Source organism: Dasypus novemcinctus, chromosome 3 (genome assembly GCF_030445035.2).
Source record: "Dasypus novemcinctus isolate mDasNov1 chromosome 3, mDasNov1.1.hap2, whole genome shotgun sequence".
Classification (NCBI taxonomy): Eukaryota; Metazoa; Chordata; class Mammalia; order Cingulata; family Dasypodidae; genus Dasypus; species Dasypus novemcinctus.
Genome location: NC_080675.1, coordinates 157512455 through 157533888, shown reverse-complemented (window position 1 = coordinate 157533888; position 21434 = coordinate 157512455). Strand labels below are relative to the sequence as shown.

The window sequence follows — 21434 nt, the reverse complement described above, 5'->3', positions numbered from 1 at the left end:
CTCCCTCCTTTTCCCTGTCCCCAGGATCTCTGCAAGGTCCTGGCAATGAGTGGAAGTGGTCCCCTCTGTGCCTGCTTCCGCAAAGGTTCGCCCACCCTTCCCAGGCTCTCGTGTGGGGCCCACAGTGCCATGTCGGGGTGCACCGGGTACCCTGGCCCGGTAGGTCGCCCTTGTCCCCAGCTCCCCACCTCAGGCTTTGATGCTCCTCGAGGCGCATGAAGGCGCGGAGGCTAGAGGGTGGGGGGCGGGGACAGGGCGCTGCAGCCTGGCGGGAAGATGCTGGAATAAAGCCGTGGCGCCACCAGCAGGTGCGGAGTTTGGAAAGGAAATTGCTTTCTTGGCTACGCTGGGCCCCTGCCTCTCTGGTTCCCTGTACCGCTGTGGCCTGGTGGAAATGCTTACCTTAGACCAGTCCCCCGTTTTCCACTCGTAGCAGCCCGAGTAGTCCTCGCAGGCCGCCTCGGCTTTCGGCCTCCTGGACGCGTCACAGTTTCCTTGTGGGTTGGTGCAGGTCACGGTTCGTTTCTGCGTCCCTGTGCCGCAATCGGCAGAACACTGCAAGACAGCACTCGGCTATTTAATCCAGCCCCTTTCCGTTCAAGTCCCTCAACACCTCGGTGGTTCCTAACCGTGTGCCAGAGCTGGGGATGCAGAGATGAGGATGATGTCGTTTCCGGCCTTAGAAAGGCTGTTGTCTTCCTAGCATCTGATTCAGTCACGGGGCCACTGATGGTGGAATTGAGTCAGGGGACTCATCAGAGACAGGAGTGGGTGGAGCCTGGGGCACCCAGGAGGTCAAACTAGGGAGTGGGACTTAATGGTGGTGGCCATGGCCAGATCCCAAGGATCCCTGCAGTGGGCAAGGTCAAAGGGCAAATGTGGTGGATCCCCGAGTGCAGCAGGAAACAGGGATCAGGTGGTAGAGGTGAGGAAGCTGAAGCAACGAGCCCCCGGCTCCCCCTGACTGGCCTCCAGGTACATGCACTCTGCAAATCGGAGACCAAAGCCACAGGAGACATCCACAGCAGGCAGTCGGTAAGCCTTGGGGACAGCGTCCAGGAATGTTTACATATGGATGCCAAACACAGTTCCAGAGGAAGGTTCCCTCTGGGAGATGTGGTCTGTCACAGTGTGGGGAAGGGACCCAGTGTGTGTGTGTGGCGAATGATGTGAAAGAGATCAAGAGCCCCTTGGGGTCGAGCAGGAGGGAGTAAAAGTTAGCAGCAGGCTGTGAACACGGAGGATGCTCTGGAATGCGTTTGAGCCTGTCCTGGCATGCCCCACCCTGGCTCACGGGAGGCTGGTGACCCGGCTGGAGCAGATGCTTACCCACTGCCAAGGAAAGCCCAGGCAGAGCCGAACACAACCTATGGAAGGACATGACCGACAAGGGCTTATGGGCTGGCAAGCAAACAGAAGGGATGTGGTCTGGTGGCTCTGGGAAGCCCTTGCTCTGGTTTGCCGTGCAGGAGGCCCTTTCCAGGATGAACAAAGAACTTGTGAAGACAGTGGGTAGAAGGCTGCATTCCACCCGGCTGGACAGGCATAGGGAAGCCCAGACTGCCCAGAGGATTCTGGGTTCCACTTCCTCCTGACATCTGGGTTCCAGAACTACCAGGGGGCAAGCTCATGGGCTACAATAGCATAAAATTGAGCCTCCACATCTTTAATTTTAGTTTATTGCTGGCTCAATTAATCAAAATAATGTGAGACAACAGCAATTTTCTTGAGCTACAACCAACCCGACTTTTTAAAAGTTCCACTATGTTTACTTAAAAAAGAGCAGAAGTGACAAACATTAGTGTTTATCTTTCTGTTATAAAATGTCATCTAGGTGGCGGACTTGGCCCAATGGATAGGGCGTCCGTCTACCACATGGGAGGTCCATGGTTCAAACCCCGGGCCTCCTTGACCCGTGTGGAGTTGGCCCATATGCAGTGCTGATGCGCACAAGGAGTGCCCTGCCATGCAGGGGTGTCCCCCATGTAGGGGAGCCCCACGCGCAAGGAGTGCGCCCCATAAGGAGAGCCACCCAGCGCAAAAGAAAGTGCAGCCTGCCCAGGAATGGCACCGCACACACGGAGAGCTGATACAACAAGATGACGCAACAAAAAGAAACACAGATTCCCGTGCTGCTGACAACAACAGAAGCAGACAAAGAAGATGCAGCAAATAGACACAGAGAACAGACAACTGGGGGGGGGGGCAGGGCAGGGAAGGGGAGATAAATAAATAAATAAATAAATCTAAAAAAAAAGAAGAATCTAAAAAATATGTCATCTAGTTTTATTTTTCCTTTGAATTCAATTTAGCTGTCTGCCTAAAAGTGCTACTGGATTTTCTTTCTAGATGACTATAAAATGGCTTGTTTTAGAAGAAATGCACTGGCTTCAGAAACTGGTTATGACATAAGCTGGAGGAAGTCTGGGGTGCTACTGCACTGATCCTGGGCGAGGGGCTGGAGGTCAGCGCCCAGCAGACGGAGCACACGGGCCTCCTTGTGGGGGCTGAGAGGCCTGGGTTAGTGCCCTGAACTATGCCAGCTCCCCTCCTCTTTGTGGGAGGTTTTCCTGACCATTTCAGCAGCTTTGTCCTACCCACTTGACTTGGGGGTTTGGCCGACTCCTTTTGAACGAAGAGCCAACTCAACATTTGGCCTGAGTTCCTGCTTTGTCTACTTCTGTTCCACTTCCTTTACCCCTTTCCTTTGAATTCCAGCACTCAATTCCAGCTTATTTCTTGACTGGCTCAGCCTGCTGGGACCAGCAGCCCATCTCCAGAAATCTCTGGCCTTGGGCCAGGGCAAAACTGCAGGCTGATGCCGCCTGGATGGGATCCTTTGGCTTCCCTCAGGAGGCTCGTTCCTTATTCACCCCCAAAGAGGAAGAAGCTGGGGAGGCAGGCAGGGAGAGGGATTGATACTTCTGAATAAAAACAACCATGTCAAAAAACTCTCCCATGAGGAAAACTCACTCACTCATTTCCAGAAAAGACAGGCTAGAGGAATTTCACCACCTGGTAGCTTGGAAATACCAGCTTGGCAAGCACCTCCTGGGAATGGATTTGATTCTAAATTAAATGTTTAGAAAGAAGCATTTTGTTTAAGGCCAGGATGAATTAGAGTTTAAACTGCTAGACACATATAGATATAGATAATTCTTTAAATTGTGGTCCAATTGTCTCATATTTTCCAAATATGGTGTTATTTGATGCTTCAATGATGTTTGGGATTAGCTATTTTGGTAAGGAGGCATTTTTTCCCCCATAAGGGAGTGGAAAATTTACTGTTTTGATCAGATTAAAGCACACATTTGGTTTGAATCCAGGGCAGGCTACCCAGGCCCTCAAGCTCACCTGGGATGGGGGAGGGGACTGCATCCCTGCCCCCCTCCTCTAGCAAGTATCAAGAAAAAAGTCTCTTGATTCTTAAACTTGTGAATCCAAGTAAATATATGTTAACGAAAATCAAACAACATACTTAATAATTCCTCTCCTTTTCCTAAAATATAGAGAGTAGGTTAAAGACCTACTTTTAATGGGTACATGTCAAGATCTGTCTGAAAACCAAACTCAGTTGTACAGCAGCCAAGAGCAGCCTTTTTGTTCATTTATGTTCTTATTCAAAATAATTCCAACTGTTTGGCAATAAAAAGGAACTTTAAAATATTTTCCACACTAAAGAGTGTCTTGGATTTAGCCTTTTGAGTTCTCTGAAACACTTCTGGTGGAGGACATGGGGGAAGCTATTTTTATTTGTTTTAGAGCCAAAATATCAAAACCATTCATGTAAAGTGGGCCTTTAAGGGTGATATCACCACAGATAAAAGGATGTTTCCCTGGTCAGTCTTCCAAGTTAAAACTTAAGGCTTAACTGACCTCTTCCCATGTATTATAGCCTGAGATTTGTAGCGCTGACTTGAACACTAAAAGCTGACCCTCTGCACCAGCCTCCTGCCATATAAAAGATGGCCAAGGAGTTCAAGGAAAGCCCCTGAAACTAGCTTCTGGAATTGATGACACTACAGTTCAAATATGCCCAGAAGAAAATCAAAAGGCATATATATGCACACACATATCTACATATATATGTACATGCATACGCACATACCTATCCACCCATAAAGAGACATATATTTACATGTGAATTTTCACAGGAAATGGGGACTGTTGCCTCTCCCAAATGGTATTTTTTCCCTGTGGTGTTAGCATATTCTTTTGTGAGCAATGAGGGGGTAGCCTGTTGTCACCTCAGAGAGAATGTGAGAATACACAGGTTAGAAAGAACTTTGGGAATGGCTGTGGCAGCTCAGGGACACCACGAGCCAAAGGTACCACATGGGGTCCCCGTGGAGGCCAGAGGTAGAAAGCCCAGGCACCCACCTCTGACCACTCAGACGCCTCCCAGATGGACAGGCAGCCCTGGCCTTCGCAGCTCTGCACAGGTGCCGGCCTGGGGCCTGGGCAGTAGAGGGGCCGGGTGCTGATGTGGGTGCCGTTCTGTAGCTGGAACACGCAGGTCACCTCCCGGTGCTGGATGCCCTTCTCACAGGTTGCTGAGCAGGGGCTCCATGGCCCTGCCACCCACCTGCCCAGAGGGGAGGAGACAGTGAGGGAAGAGCTGGATGGAGAGGGCAGTTGACTCCAAGGGCCTTCTAGGTGTATCAGGGAATCAGGGGTCAGTGGTGGGAGGGAAACAGACAGACTTGGGAATTTGCAATCTATTCTGGCAATAATTCTAGAGTATCAGAGCCAAGTGAGTGACCCAAATGGTCATCTGGTCACACAACACCCCAATGGTAAATTGACATTACTTTTCCCACTTGGTCACTCCCTCCCTGCAGTGGGGTTGCACAGCCTGCTCATTGTCATGTGGCTTGATGCTTAGTCATCTGACATGCCTTGTTCCAGAGGGTGTGGGCAGAGACAATGCTTGCCATGTCCAAGCAGATGCTTGAAATATGACTATGTCATTTACTCAGATTTTGTTTCCTGCCCTCAGCTATGCGAACAGCATATCCCAATGAAGGGTATGCACCTCCAGTCTGGATTCTGGAATCAGGTAACACATGTTGCCCAGCTAAGCCTGCCAATCCAAAGCTACCTATAATCCTCATTAGTTGTGAGCAAGAAGTGCTTTTATCTTGCAAGATGCTGAGCTTGTTTGTTACTGCAACCAAAGCTAACAAGTACAACCTCTGACAAAGGATCCCCCAAGCCCAGTTTGAGTACTCTGCTTTCCAAAGAGGATAGACTCTGCTGAATGGTAACTGGAGCTCTTCTTGAGTATTGTCTGGAATTGCTCTTCTAAACCCTTGTCTCCCTGCCTCATATTCTGAGGAAACCAGTTCTGACAGTGTCTCTGTTGGCCTCAAGGTGTTGGAAGGAAGCCCAGAACTTTGGGAATCATGCTTTCTCAGGACACCAATGAAGCCTTGGGTTACCTTGTGGGGACACAAAAGGCCCCTTTTCTGCTTCAGTCCCTGATGAACCCAGATGACTCCCTCTTTCTTGTCCTTGCTCAAATACTCCTCCCTCCCAGGAGTTTGCCACTCAACAAAGCAGCTTAACATGTGGATGGAGAGCTCTCATCACCCTTCAGTTCTTCCTTATTAATCAAAATATGCCTACATTCCAAATGAAACAAATCTGATCATGCCATCCCACTCTTGAGAAATGCCTGTGAGGAGGAGGGGAGGGTCTTTCTGAAGATGAGGACCTTTGGGTGGGCAGTGGGTAGGTGCTTCTGCTCTTCTCCTGTTCCAGCTCATTTCTGTCCACTCGCATTGTTATTGAGAATCTACTATGTGCTAGGCCCCATTCTAGGTTCTGATAGTGAGGCAGGGAATAAAACAAAGTACCCTGCCCTCTGACAATAGTTAACAGTAATATTGTAATATTTTTGCAGCAATGGCAAAGAAGATACTATATCAATTCTAATGGACAACAATGGGGGGGTAGATAAAGGGGTATGGGATTTTCCCTTTTGAAGTAATGAAAACTTTCTAAAATCAACTGAGGTGATGTTAACACGACTCTGTGATGAAAATGCGAGCCACTGAGTATAAACTTTGAATGGATTGTACAAAGCATGGGACTGTAAAACACAGTGAATCCTGTGGTGGAAGATGGACTGATGTTAACACAAAATATATGAGAACATTCTCTCACGAATATAACAAATATACAGTACTAATTATTAATAATCAGGTGCACTGGGGGAATATACACCAAATGTAAGATATGGGCTATAGTTAGTAGTAATACTTTGACAATACTCGTTTACAGTTTGTTACAAATGTTTCACAACATGGCAAAGTATTGTTGGTGGGGTGATGTATAGGAGCCCTGTATGATGATATGCATGTCTGTTTTGTAAGTCCACAACTTTTACTATACACTTATTGTTTATGTATGTTCAGGTAGGGATGATATACTATAATAATTTTATTAATGGGAAAAAAAAAAAAGCAAAGCAAAAAAAGTCCCTGCCCTCTGGAGCTGACATTCTAACAGGGACACAGACAGGAGAGGCCAATGAATGAGTAAATAGGGAATATGCCGCAGGATAAAAATGTGCTTTACCCGTGCCGCTGATGACAACAGAAGCGGACAAAGAAACAAGACGCAGCAAATAGACACCAAGAACAGACAACCAGGGGAGGGGGGGAAATAAAATAAATAAATAAATCTTAAAAAAAAAAAAAATGTGCTTTAGAGAAAAGGAAAGTAGAGTAAGACAGAGCAGGGAGTAGGTGAGCCCTAGTTTATACAGGGTGGCAGGGGAGGCCTCATTGATAAGCTGATATGGGAGCAGGGCCTGGAAGGAAGGAAGCTCTGTGAATCTTGGGGAAAGGGTTCCAGGAAGAGGGCAGAAGTTTGAGGAGCAGCATGAAGGCCAGTGTGGCTGGGGGTACTGAGTGAGCAGGAAAGCGGTGGTGGGTGGGTGTAAAGGGAGTGGCACCAGAGAGAAAGGGGAGTGCACTGAGACCACGTTGGGCCTGGGGGCTCTTACTTTGAAGATGATAGGAGTCCTGGAGGGTTTAGATGGAGGTGTGATGTGCTCCTCCAGTCTTGGCAAGAGTCACCTGACTTCCAGGTAGACCAGGGAGGAGGTAAGAGGTGATGGTGGCATCAACCAGCCAGTGGGGGTGGAGGTGGTTGGATTCTAAATGCTGAGTAGGCAGAGCTAGCTCAGACCCACCCCTCTACATCCACCCTCGTCTCTTAGGCCAAGCTCAAGGAACTTCACCTGAAACAAATTTCTAGTTCCCTTGGGGTGGAGGCTCAAGGACAAGTGACATTTTGCCTTTAAGTCACTTAGACAGTAGTGATCAGCATCTGTAAGCATGTATAGCTTTTAGCTATTATTGTTATTCTTTTGATCCTTGGAAGGATTTGGTGAATTTCCCAGAGGGCAGCCTGCGAGTCTTGTTCTCATCTTAACACCTGGCAAATGCTTACTTAATGCTTATATTAGGTTGGTTTTGCATCATTGAAATTTGCTGTTTGATATTGGAATACATTCTTAAATAAATGTGGTTATGTTATACATCAATTTAGTGTGCATTTCTCGCTTTATGTTTTTTGCTAAAGACTTATTACTTGCTGTTTATTTTATGTTTATTTTAGACTATGGAAATGATGTTAGACAAAAAGCAAATTTGAGTGATTTTCTTATTTGAGTTCAAAATGGGTCCTAAAGCAGTGGAGACAACTCACAACATCAACAACACATTTGGCCCAGGAACTGCTAACAAATGTACAGTGCAGTGGTGTTTCAAGAAATTTTGCAAAGGAGATGAGATCCTTGAAGATGAGGAGCATGGTGGCAGGCCATTGGAAGTTGACAACGACCAATTGAGAGCAATCACCAAAGCTGATCTTAAACTACATGAGAAATTGCTGAAGAACTCAGCATCGACCATTCTATGGCCATTCAGCATTTGAAACAAATTGTAAAGGTGAAAAAGCTCGGTAAGTGGGTGCCTCATGAGCTGACCACAAATTTAAAAATCTTCATTTTGAAGTCTTATTCTCTGCAACAACAATGAACCCTTTCTTGATCAGATGGGGAAGTGTGATGAAAAGTGGATTTTATATGACAACCAGTGATGACCAGTTTAGCGGTTGGACCTAGAAGAGGCTCCAAAGCACTTTCCAAAGCCAAACTTGCATTAAAAAAGGTCAGGGTCACTGTTTGGTGGTCTGCTGCCAGTCTGACCCACTACAGCGTTCTGAATCCTGGCAAAACCATTACATCTGAGAAGTATGCTCAGCAAATCGATGAGATGCACCAAAACCTGTAATGCCTGCAGGCGGCATTGGTCAACAGAAAGGGCCCAACTCTTCTCCACAGCCACGCCTGACTGTACGTTGCACAAACAGCGCTTTGCGGGTTTGAGGGGGGATGGGGATGGGTGGATGGGTAATATTGCCCACAAAATTGGGGGGAGGGAGGGGCAACATACGAACATAGGAGAGTGTCAGGTGTTGGTTGAGAGTAAAATGCTGAGAAAATCGTATCAAAATATAATTAGGAGGGTTACCTGTTTAGGATGCTCGGAGGGGATGGTCTGATGCAGGACGGACTCCTGGGGAATGTCTGAATGCTCATTTTGCCAGGGTGGGTTGTACCATTGGGTAGAGAACCCAAGAAGTGAGAGTTGGGGTGGACCCACATCCTGGGGAGGACTAATGCCATCAAATAGAGAGAACTGTATCTCTCGAGAGAAAGGGTGGCTCCCAGGGCATTAGGGCAGTTGAGAAAGTCAGGCCCTGAACACTGTTGCAAGTATCTCTGGACGTGGCTCCTCAGGAAATGGAGATTGGCTGTCACTGTGTGCCCCAAGGGGAGGGGAAAATGGATGTTGAATGGATGGAACCAATGTAAATGTGGGGGCAAGAGAGGAGTTTCGTGAGAGTACACGAGGATGAATATAAAACATGTAATATTACACCAAAAACATATAGGGGATGACAGACTAATAATGTAAACCATAATGTAAAACATAGGATAACTAAAAAATTTAGAAAACTGTATATCCTAAAGTATAGACCACATTGTAAGCACAGATGTCACCTTGTTTGAAAGCTATTGTTTCGGAGTCTGTACATCAGTTTCAGTAAATATGATATGAATAAGTTAAAAGATTATCGCTGTGGAAGGGAAAAGGTTTTATGGTGGATGTGTGGGAGTACTGTATATTGTATATATGAATTACTGTGCTCTAAGACTCTTGTGAAGAGAAGCTCAATAATTAGGAAAAAAGAAAAGAAAAAGATAGGATGTAGAAATTTTTCCAGGTCAATATGTACTCTAGATCTAACCTTTGAACTCATCACTATATTCCATTTTACTAGTAAGGGAACCTGACATTATATTGGGATTCACTTTACAGGAAGTTTTGGATCACAGAGTGGCTCAACAATGGCTGTGGAGGAATACTGGTATGGGATGTTATTGACAGGCTATATATGGTTGACAGGGAGTTATACAGGGCATATGTCCAGGGTGCATGGTAATGTTTAGATATACTCATAGTGGAAACAATTAAAAACAACAGCTGGGGGGATACTGGGTTCCTGGCCGGGGGTGGGGGGCTCTGTCGTGGTCCCTAGGGGAGCAGTGGCAGTCCCCCAGGTGCAACGGTAAGAACCAGGAAGGAATGAGGGTCCAACAGTGGGCTCCTGATACTAATGACTATGCTTGTGAGCCTATACACCTGCAATAAGAACAAGGCCTAGAGCAGCATTGTGCCTGGGAGTTTCCTCCTGACAGCCTTCATGTTACTCAAATGTGGCCAGTCTCGAAGCCAAACTCAGCATGTAGATGCAGTGCATTCCCCCCAGCGTGGGACATGACACCCGGGGATGAGCCTCCCTGGCACCGAGGGATCACTACCAAATACCAGCTGAAGATGCAACTAGAAAATGACCTTGAATTAAAGGTTCAATGCGGATCAGCAGAATATCCCTGTCTACATATAATAACATGACTTTAAAATGCTGTTTGACCTAATGTAAGGGGGAAATGGAAAGGAGGAATGAGTTTATATGGCTACGAGTCTCTAAAAAAGAGTCTGGAGGTTGTCAGAAGGATTGCCCTTATGCACACCTGAGCAGAGTCTCAGAGACAGATAAAGTAGATACAACTCCAGGTATTGGTTCTTTTGAGGGATAAAGAGACCCATGGGTTCTATGGTCATGGCAGATGGGATTCACTGCCATGTCAGTTGGCCCTTCTTTGGAGCTGGTGTTTCTGTGTGATGGAACTGGACTCAGATGGGATCTCTTTTCACAAGACTTTCATGCTACTTTACTGGAATTGTAGTTGGTGTTGGGGTTTAAGATATATTTAGGGGATTTGAATCTCTGGACTGATAATATGATAGCCAGGCCCTGAGCCTCAACAGACTTCAGCTCCTACACTCTGGTTTATTGGACTTACCCCACTCAGCTAACATGGAGTTGAAGAAGGTCAACCACCACACCATGGAGCCTAGAGTGCCTACAACTGAAAGCAGGAGGATTGCATCCAGTATCCACGTGGAATCTAAGCCCCCACTTGACATAGATGTGCAATGGACACAACCAATCCAATGTCCACAGAGAAAATGTGGCATTGATGTGGGAAGGGTGGCCATGGTGGCTACTGGGTGCAGGGAATGGGAGGAAGAGATGAGATGGAGAGGCGTTTTTGGGACTTGGAGTTGTCCTGGGTGGTGCTTCATGGACAACTACGGGACATTGTAGATCCCCCCAGGGCCCACTGGATGGAATGTGGGAGAGCGTGGGCTGTGATGTGGACCATTGACTATGGGGTGCAGCGATGCCCAGAGATGTACTTACCAGGTGCAATGGATGTGTCATGATGATGGAAGAGAGTGTTGCTGTGGGGGGAGTGGGGGGTGGGGGCGGTGGGGTTGAATGGGACTTCATATTTTTTGAATGTAATATTTTTTAAAAAAATGAATAAAAAATGAATAAAAAATTAAAAAAAAGAAAAAAAATAAAAAAATAAAATAAAAAAGTTGAATGAATTGGGCTACGACGTTTTGCCTCATCGGTCATATTCACTTGACCTCTTGCCTACCAAATACCATGTCTTCAAGCATCTCAACACCTTTTTTGTAGGGAAAACGCTTCCACAACCAGCAGAATGTGCTTTGCAAGAGTTTGTCGAATCCCAAAGCATGAATTTTTTATGCTACAGGAATAAGCAAACTTACTTCTCCTGGGCAAAAATGTGTTGATTGTAATGGTTGCTATGTTAATTAGTAAAGATGTGTTTGAGCCTAGGTATAATGATTGAAAATTCATGGTCCAAAACTGCAATTCCTTTTGTACCAAACTAATAGAACAAAATTCGGCCCATTTTACTTAGTTTTGGTATTTGGAGTAATATGGATGCCTTTTTTTTTTTATATATTTGAAGAAAGTTCTTTTTGTGCCCTGCCCTTAAATTTTCTTTTCTCTTTTCTCTTGACTGAAGTACTTCTCATATGGCAGATTCTCAATTCTCACCATTGTATTTCTAATTCTCTAATAAGTCATGACTGTTCTTAAAATGAATTGCAGCCATGATCCAGGTGTGGTCTGAAAGAAGCAGGAGAACAGTGATGATTTTATGTCTCTTTACATGGATATGCTGTCTTCATTACTGATGCCCAACTATTTTTTCTTTAGGAGGCACCAGGAACCAAACCCGGGACCTCTCATGTGGGAAGCAGGCGCTCAACTGCTTGAGCCACATTGGCTCCTCTGATGCCCAATTTATTGTCACTTTTATTTTATTTTTTATTTAAATTTATTATTTTTTAAAAATTTATTGAAGTGTATCACTCATACATAAACATACAGGAATAGTAAGTGTATAGTAATAGTTGTGAACTTTTAAAACAAACATATATATAACATCACACAGGACTCTCATAACTCACCCTACCACCAATACCTTGCATTGTTGTTAAAAAGTTTTTAACTAATAAAGAGCATTGTCAAAATATTACTACTAGCCAAAGTATTTAACCCCCAACCCATCCTATTATTATTATCTTTATATCTTTATATCTTGTGACCTTACAAAGCAAATGTGCATGACATTATACAGGGGTCCCAATCATTAACCCTCCACCAACACCTTGCATTGTTGTGAGACATTTGTTACAAATTATGAAAGAATATTGTCATAATCTTACTACTAATCATAGTCCTTATCTTACATTTGGTATATTTTTCTCCAACCTACCCTATTATTTTTTAAATATATTTTTTATGACAGAAGTTGTAAACTTATAAAACAATCATGCACATACGCAGAATTCCAAAACAACACCCCTCTATCAACACACCACACTGCGATGGAACATTTGTTACAGACAAGGTAATATCATCTGATTGTTACCATATCCGAGGTGTACATTTGGCTCACATTTTCCATACTTTCCCATTATCAACACAGTACATCTTTAGCATAGATGCAAGAATTTTATATTCTTACTGCTAACCACAGTCCATAGGGCACTCCAGTTGTATTTTTTCCATGCTTCTCCACATTCCCACCACCCTGCAGTAGTGATGTACATTTGCTCTACCTCACAAAGGACACTCTTGCATCTGTACTATCAACCACAATTTTCATCCACCTCTTGGTTTACTGTGCTATTCAGTTTCTAGATTATTCTCTAGCATTCTGTCAAGTTGCCATTTGCATACCTAGACTACCATTTTCGGCCACATCTCCATTAAAAAAAATAGCTGTTAATCAATATTTCAAACTTCTACATACCTTAAACATCAAGTAGTACATCTCAGTCCTCCTATCTCCTTTAAGAATCCACCACCTACCACCAGGTCTTGAAGATACTTTCCTACAATTTCTTCTAGAAGTTTTATGGTCTTGCTTTTATCTTTATGTTTTTTATCCATTTTGAGTTAATTTTTGGAAAAGGTGTGAAATAGGGGTCCTCTTTTCTTCTTTTGGCTATGGATATCTAGTTCTTTCAGCACCATTTGTTGAATGGACTCTTCTGCCCAAGCTTTGTGGGTTTGATGGGTTAGTCAAAATTCACTTGACCATACCTGTGAGGATTTGTTTCTGAACAATCAATTTGGTTCCATTGGCCTATGAGTCTGTCTTTAGGCCAGTACCATGCTGTTTTTACCATTATAGCTAGGTAATATGATTTAAAGTCTGGAGATGAGGGTTTGCCTTTCCTTTTTATGATGCTTCTGGCTATTCGGACCCCTTACCCTTCCAAATAAATTTGATAATCATGTTTTCCTTTCTTTTTTTAAATGCTGGTATAATTTTTATCAGGACTGCATTGAATCTATATATCAATTTGAGAAGCATTGCCATCTTAATGATATTTAGTCTTCCAATCCATGAGCATAGAATGTTCTTCCAGTTATTTAGGTCTTTTTTGATTTCTTTTAACATTGAGTTGCAGTTTTCTGAATACAAGTGCTTTACATCATTGGTTAAGTTTATTCGTAGCCCTTTGAGTTTTATTTGTCATATTTTATTTTCATCACTCTTTTAGCACTGTTACTTTTATTGATAAAATCCTCATTTCTAGACTCTCTTCCAGGTCTCTCTCTCATGTCTTTTCTTTTCAGGCTCTAGCACAACCTTTAGTATTTCCTGAAAATCTGGTCTCTTGGTAAGAAATTCTCTCAGTTTCTGTTTATCTATGAATATTCTAAACTTACTCTTATTTTTGAAAGACAGTCTTGCTGGATATAAGATTATTGGCTGGAAGTTTTTCTCTTGTAGTATCTTAAATATATCAGACCACTGTCTTCTTGCCTCCATGGTTTCTAGTGAGTAATCTGCACTTAATCTTATTGGGTATCCCTTATATGTTATGCGTTGCTTTTCTCTTGCTGTTCTCAGAATTCTCTCTTTGTATTTGGCATTTGACATTCTGATGAGTATGTGTCTCAGAGTTGTTCTATTAGGATTTTTTCAGATGGGAGTACATTGTGCTTCTTGGACATGGATATCTATGTCCTTCAATAGGGTTGGGAAATGTCATACCATTTTTTCTTCAAATATTCCTTCTGCCCCTTTTCCCTTCTCTTCTCCTTCTGGGACACCCATGACATGTATGTTTGCATATCTCTGGCTGTTGTTTAGTTCCTGAGACCTTGTTCAATTTTTTCCATTCTTTTCTTCATTTGTTCTTTTGTATGTTCACTTTCAGAGGCCATTCCTTCAAGCTCACAATCCTTTCTTCCGCCTTCTCAAATATGCTATTATATGATTCCAATGTTTTTAAAATTTCATTTATTGCACCTTTCATTCCCATAAGGTCTGCTATTTTTCTATGTATGTTTCCAAATTCTTCTTTGTGCTCCTTCAGTGTCTTCTTAATATCCTTAATCTCTTTAGCCACCTCATTGAATTTATTAAGGAGACTTGTTTGAACATCTATGATAAGTTGTTCCAACTCCTTTATGTCATCTGGAGGCTTATCTTTTTCCTTTACCTGGGCCATATCTTCCTGTTTCTTAGTGGGGATTGTAATTTTTTGTTGGTGCCTTGGCATCTAATTTACTAGAGTATTTATTCTGGGTGCAGTTTTTCTCTTTAATTTAGGGCTTCCTGCCCTTTCTCCTTTGCTGGTTCTGCAGTAGGAGCCAAGGATGTTTTTGGTGCTATAAACTCTGGAGGCTCAAGCTGCTCTCATTGCCCCAGGGACTGATGAAGCTTCTCCCAACTTTTTCCTTTGGCAGGGATAGGGACAGAGTCACAGCTGTGTGGAATAATCCAAGTTGTGCAGGCCTAGATTGTAGTTGTCCAGAGAGAATGATGAAGTTTCATGTCCCTTTCTCCCCTGCCTGGGGCAGGGCTGGAGCTGCAGGTGTGGACAGCAATCTATGCAGTGCAGTTCCAAGATGCCCACAATTGCCCCGGTAGACTTCCGATTATTCAGCCTGTGCCATCCAAAGGTACTTACAGTTACCCAGATACCTGCAGAGCCCGCCAGCCTCCTCCCTGCCAGAGGCGGGGCTGAAGCCTAGGCTAGGGCTGCAGGCTGATCTGGGTGGAAGAAACTGGTACCTACTGTCACTGTGACTTTAGGTCAGCCCGGCTTCCCCTCCTGCTGGAGGCAGAGTCAAAATGGTAGCTACCGGTCTCTTTACAACTTGGGCAGATTCACACCCCGCTGTTCCCAGGGTTATATCTTAGCCAGCTGAGTATACCAATCAGTAGCTGAAATCGGTGGCCAACTGTCCCCTCCTTCTGTTTTTGGGAAATGGAGCTTCCAATTGTAGCCACAGAATAGCGCCTGGGGTGGCTTGCACTAACAAAGCAGAATAATCACTGGCCTCCGAGGCTTGGCCGGTAATTTCCCAGAGAGGCTGGTGCAAGTCCCCGCGGCTTCCTCCCTGCTGGAGGTGGCACTGGAGCTTAGGCTAGAGCTGCAATCTGACCTGGATGGAAAGCAGCCGGTCCTCACCAGCACTGGGATTTTCAGTTCACCCCACTTCCCCTCATGCCAGGCGCGGAGTTAAGATGACGGCTCCTGGTATCTTTCTGGCTTGGACAGGCTCAAACTTAAGCTGTTCTCAGGATTATACTTTAGCCCACTGAATTTACTCATCAGTAGCTGAAATTGGTGCCCAACTGTCTCTTCCTCCCCCATTTTGGGGAAGTGGAGCTTTTGATTCCAGTCGTAGAACAACTCCTGAGGTGGCTTGTGCCTCCAGAGGAGGATGGGCACCGGCCTCCGGGTATGGAGCACTCTACTTCTGAGTCTTCTCTGCAGATGGGCAGTCTCCTCTTTCTACTCCGTTAAGGAAGTGGCAGGATGCTCTTCTGGTCTCCTGGAGCCCCCAAGCAGGTGCTTCAGCTAGCTCCAGAGAGCTCTGGGTATTTACTAAATGCCTTGAAGCAGGAGCTGACTCTAGGAGCCTCACTCTGCTGTCATCTTGTTGGTTGTCCCGTCACTTTTATTTTTTAAGTTCCCAGATTACACCTCAGATTAAAGACTTTTTTCCCCTATCAGCTAACTCCTAGCCAGGTCTCCTTGGTCCTGTCCTTTTGCAAATGACTCTGAACATCAGCGTCAGGCTTTATGTTGAAACCTGTTCTGTGTTAATGCACCGATTCCCAACTGTGAAAATGGCCTGATTTGCACTCCGGTCATTCGTATCTGGACCCAAGATGCTAGACTGTCTATTTTATACTCACTGTTTGACAGGGAGGGCACCTGCGCTGTATCTGAATGTCCTTGCAGCCAATGTCATAGCATGTGACTCTCCCCCCTTCTGAGGGTGCAACCCAGAGCCCATCTTCTCATGGGGTGGGTGTGACTCTGGGTCTTGCAGAGGTCACATCCATCCACAGAGGTGGGGAAGGAGAACCCCAACATGCAATGGGGCAATCCCTGACCTTGCTGTCTGTCACCCATGTCCCCCCACTCTATCACTGACCTGGGGATCAGATCTGTGGGGGCGAAGGGTCAAGAATCGGGTTTCCATTTGACAGGTTTTGTCTGCTTAAGAGGCTTTCCCCAAAAGCTATTTCTTCATTTGAGAAATTTGGAGACCCTGAACTGGGAAGTGCACTTTCCATTTCCTTGCCTCTTCCAGCTTCTGGTGTTTGCCAGCAATCCTTGGTGTTCCTTAGCTGGTAGATGCACCACTCCATATAATGGATCCCTGCAGAGGCAGGAGGACCTGTCAGCCTTCCAGGGCTTTGTTTCCTTGGTCTCTGGTGTTTTTCCTGCACCTTTAGATGCTTTTCAAAAGTACAGCAGAATGGGAAACAGCCCACACCTCCCCACTTCCTACCAGCTAACCATTCCAGAAGAGTGCTTTGGCTCCTCTAGATTCTGCATGGAGAAGAAGACTGCATAGCCCCACGTGCATGCAGGTGTGTATTAAACCTACCTATGGCCTGCCTTGCACCCTAAGTGGGCACTCTGCTAATCTCCTGCTCATACCACCCCTAGGAACTGCCATGCTCCCTTCTCTGAGTGCTAGTCATTGTCAGATGTATGTTCTGGTACATCCAGGGACCAGGGAAAGAGCAGTTCACTTAATCCTAATAATTACCCCAACAAAGAGTGTTACCATCTCATGTTAGTTAATAAGAACACAGAAGTCCAGAGAAGCTAAGCAATTTGCTGAGATTTGAAACCAGCTCTGTCTGAGGCCCAAACTCCCTCCCGACCCTCACACCTCCTGTCTTGGTTTCCTAGGCCTGCCTTAATAAAATTCTACCCACTAGGATGACAATTTCTCTCTCTCAGTTTTGCAGGGCACATCCGGGTGTCAGCAGGCTGTGCGCTCTCTGAGACCTGTAGGGGAGACTCCTTCCCTGCCGTTCTCAGCTTCCAGTGTTTGCTGGAAATTCTTGGCATTCCTTGACTGGCAGATGTGTCACTCTAGTGCCTGCCTCCGTCTCTGTGTATGTTTATGTGTCCTCTCCTCTTCTCATAAATCACTGGATTTAGGGCCCACCCTAATCCAATATGTTCTCATCTTAACTTGATTACATCTGCAAAAATTCCCCTATTTCCAAATAAGTTCGCATTCAAGGCGCTGGGGGCTTAGACCTTCAACAGATCTTTTTGGAGATTTATTTAATCCTTTTCCACCACTTGGGACTTGGGTTCTCAAAGATGAAGCAGTAGGGGGGTGGAGCGGTTGAGAGGGGACCATGGATGAACAGGATCGAAAAGTCACCTACGGGGCAGCTCATGGCATACTCCCAGCTCCCTTGACAAACTTCCCTTTCCCCAGTCCCTTCTTCCTGCTTCCCAACTCTGTGCTGGGTTCTGGGCCTACAGACAGGAAGCAGCATGGCAGACAGATGGACCACCGACACTGAGTACAAGAGGCTCACTGCCGAGGCAGGGGAGAGAACTGGGCCGTGGGAGTGGACAGAAGGCCCTCACTACCCCCTGCAGCCAGGGAGGCAGGAGGAGGTTATGTCTGAACTGAGTCTTTATGTGCCAGCAGTGCTTGGCCAGGAATTAGCCAGGCTGCTGTGTGCTGTTTTATTCCCTGGCTATTTGTCATCCAAACCTTTGATAGTTTAAAAAAAGGGGATGGTAATGGTGGTTAGAAGCAGGTAGGAAAGAGGTGAACAATGGTTAAAGAAGTGAAGTGATTCCCAAGTCCCAGGCAGCCAAAGGTGAGACCCAAGAAAGGAGCTGGACTTCAGTATGGGTCGACGCCTGGGTATGTGAGAATGCATGTGCTCAGGCCTGAAAATATGCAAGAGAGTTCCTATGCCACACACACAGACACTTGGCAGTGCATTTTAGCTCTTTTTCAGGTGGACCTTTTGCTCCTAATCTTGACCATCACATCATGGTGTGATAGGAAGAAAATTCCAGAAAAGTCTTGAAACTTTTTTTTTTGGTGGCTGAAAGAATCATTTCACCCAACTGCGATGGCCGCAGGAGGCCCACTTCCAACACTGTAGCACTGACTAGTAGAGTAAAATTCCATTAATTCCAAATCCAGTAATTTGGGAAAGGAACTACATTTCCATAAAACAATTTACAGTACAATGACAACTTAAGCCTCATTATGTTTTTGTGTTCCCTGAAAACCTTAAGGGCAACACTGACTAGCCAAGTTTGAGTTAGCAGCTTTTCTTAAAAGCAATAAAACTGTAATTCTTTTGAAGGCCACTATTAACACTTTCCTAATCTGGGCCCACCTCTCCCTAGTTTTTCCAAAGGAGTCAGGATGGACTTGTTATTTTCTTTTCTGTCAAGCATAGCAAACTCAACTCCCCTGCATGTACTTCATGTTAAATCATTTGAATGAGATATTCTGGGCAGCTCAGCCACTACACAAGACCTTGTGTGACATCCCTATTGTCCTTGTAACACATTATGAAAACTACACATATTTATTATCTTGCAGCTGTGCAGATCAGGCCAGAAGTCTGATGTGGGTCTCACTGGGCTAAGGCCAAGGTGTCAGCTTGGCTGGTTCCTTCTGGAGGCCCTAGTGGAGAACCCGTTCCCTTGAAATCTCCACCTTCCAGAGGCCACCCACATTCCTTGGCTGGTGGCACTAACCTCTATCTTCAAAGCCAGCCAAGGCAGGGCAAATCTTTCTCACATTGCATCACTCCAACCTCTTCTGCCCCTCTCTTCCACTTTTTAAGGACCTTTGTGATTACATTAGGACTCCTACCTAGTCCAGCAAAATTTCCCAATTTTAAGGTCAGCTGATTAGCAAACTTAATTCCATCTACAACCTAAATTCCCCTTTGCCATATAATGTAATATATTCATAGCTTCCGGGGAGTATATAATGGACATTGTTAGAGATCATTATTCTGCCTACCATAGACCCCATCACATTTAGAGTTCTGAAAAATTTCAGCTTCTATTCAAAGTTCAGTTTCTATTCAAATCTTGACTTGATAGAGTTTAAGCCAGGTAAAGAGCTTGTGAGATCTGCTGAAATGTGACTTAGTTCTTGCAAGGAAACAATGACACCTTCAGTGTGATATTCTTCTGATACAGTTAGTTTATATTGAGTAGAAAGTGAATTTCAAATATAGATAATGAAATAGAGAACTGGTAAGTCATTTATTTTCAACAACTTCCCATAGTTAAGAAGTGGTATGAGATGTATGTCAACACAATCTGGTCTATCAAGTGATCTGTCCATAGGGTCAAGTGTCAACTTCATCCATTCCCACAATGAGTGAACATGAAGGATCTGGCATTGACTGAGCACCTACTCTGTGCCAGAGAATGGCAAATTCCAGGCATGGCATCAAATAGGTCACATATTAGAATCATTCACAGCATAAAATGAATAATGGAAAATAGCCTCCAAAATCTCAGAAAGCCATAGGACAAGTTAAAGAGAGAAGAGCTGTGCTGAACAGTGGTTTTTCCCCAGACACATGAATGTCAATTCCACACCAATTCCTGAACCAAGGGCTTGGCACTTGACTCAGTGTCCCTGCCTTCATGGGGCTCAGTCAAGTGTGTGGCCCATAGGGGTGAGAGAAACATATAAACAATTCCTTTACCATGTGAGCATTGTTGTGCAGTTGGGTCCTGAAGGTCAAAGTGAAGGCCAACTAAAGAAGCAGGACCCAGGGCTTGAATGGAGGGAGTCTGCTCATCAAAAGTTGTGGTGGGGTGCGGGTGTGGGATATGTGGGAACCTCTTATATTTTTTAATGTAACATTTTTGTGATGTATCTCTTTAAAAAAGACAATTTAATTTAAAAAAAATTGAAAAACAAACAAAAGCTCTAAAAAAAAAACACTCCAAAACCCAAACCAAAAAAAAGTCAAGGAGAGTGTTGGGTACAACTGCTGAGTTTAGGATGGCCTGTCCTTGGAGGGTATTTAGAGGTGGGTGAGAAGAGAGCTTATCAAGGCGAGTTCAGGAGTACTTTAGTTGCTCTGGGGGCACCTCTAGTTGTCTTGTGCATTAAGATAAGACCTGGACTTTCACCAGGGCAGTAGTGGTGGAGATGGAAAACAGGAACTGATTTAAGAGCTATTAAAGAGTTGAGTTGATGGGGATGATTTAGGTATGTGGGGTCAAGGAGAGAAAGGAGGCAAAAGTCATTCTCAGGATTCTGCTGGGTGCTAAGAACATTGGTGATACCTTTGCTGAGATGGAAAATCAAGCAGATGAGCTGGCCTGAGGCGGAATGGTGGGAGAGGCAAGGTGAGGTGACCACTGGGCTGCTGGGTGGAGGTGTCAGGAAGGTCTGGGTGTGTAGTTCTGGAGCTCAGGGGTGAGTAAAGTCTGGATTGGAGATACGGGGTTGGTAGTCATCAGCAAGAAGGTCATAGTAGAAACCAAGGGTAAGAAGGACTCACCCAGGGAGCTTGCAGAGGGTGAGGAGAAAAGAGGATGGAGATGTTTAGAAACAAGCCTATGTTGCTGACCTAGGAGAGGACTTAGTCACAGCAGCTGGGTGGATGGAAAGGGGTTGATGGTACTATGAGTTCAGGGTTGAATTGGAGAAGAAGAGAGACTTAAGTGTGGACACCCCTTGAGTGAATTTGGTTTTGTGCTTGTAGAACAAGTTCTGTAGACTCTCAATCTTGGAGTGATGCCCACCCTTGGGAAACCAGGCCTAACCTTATGGTTGAAGTAAAGAAGGTGTCTCAGAAGGGTTTGAACAATTATTCAAACTGGAGTTACCCTGACCATCTGGTAAGGGTATGCCGAGGGTTGGGAGCCTCTGTCCAGGTGGACTCTGTGGGGAAAAAAGCATGAGCAGAAGGGATAGCTGTGTGCAAAGGAAACCATCACAAGCAGTTGAGGGCAGATAACCAGTTGGAGAACCTGTAGACACAGCTGTTTAGGAGGGCCACACCTGCCCACACAGTCATCATGGGCCAAGCAGAGGAGCAGGCAGCTGTCAGAGGCCTGTGTGACATCTAGAATGACCCACAGGGGGCTGGTTGGAAGGTTGGC

General features: G+C 45.1%; 1 protein-coding gene across 1 annotated transcript in view; it reads right to left on the bottom strand.

Moving 5' to 3' along the window:
* ADAMTS17 (ADAM metallopeptidase with thrombospondin type 1 motif 17) overlaps positions 1 to 21434 on the bottom strand; it is a 386843-nt gene that overhangs the window by 21165 nt on the left and 344244 nt on the right. Inside the window, exons 20-21 of the mRNA XM_058294624.2 lie at positions 4381 to 4585; positions 403 to 555 (exon numbers count right to left, since the gene is read on the bottom strand). Of these exons, the coding sequence (XP_058150607.1) occupies positions 403 to 555; positions 4381 to 4585 (358 nt within the window). The remainder of the gene's footprint in view (positions 1 to 402; positions 556 to 4380; positions 4586 to 21434) is intronic.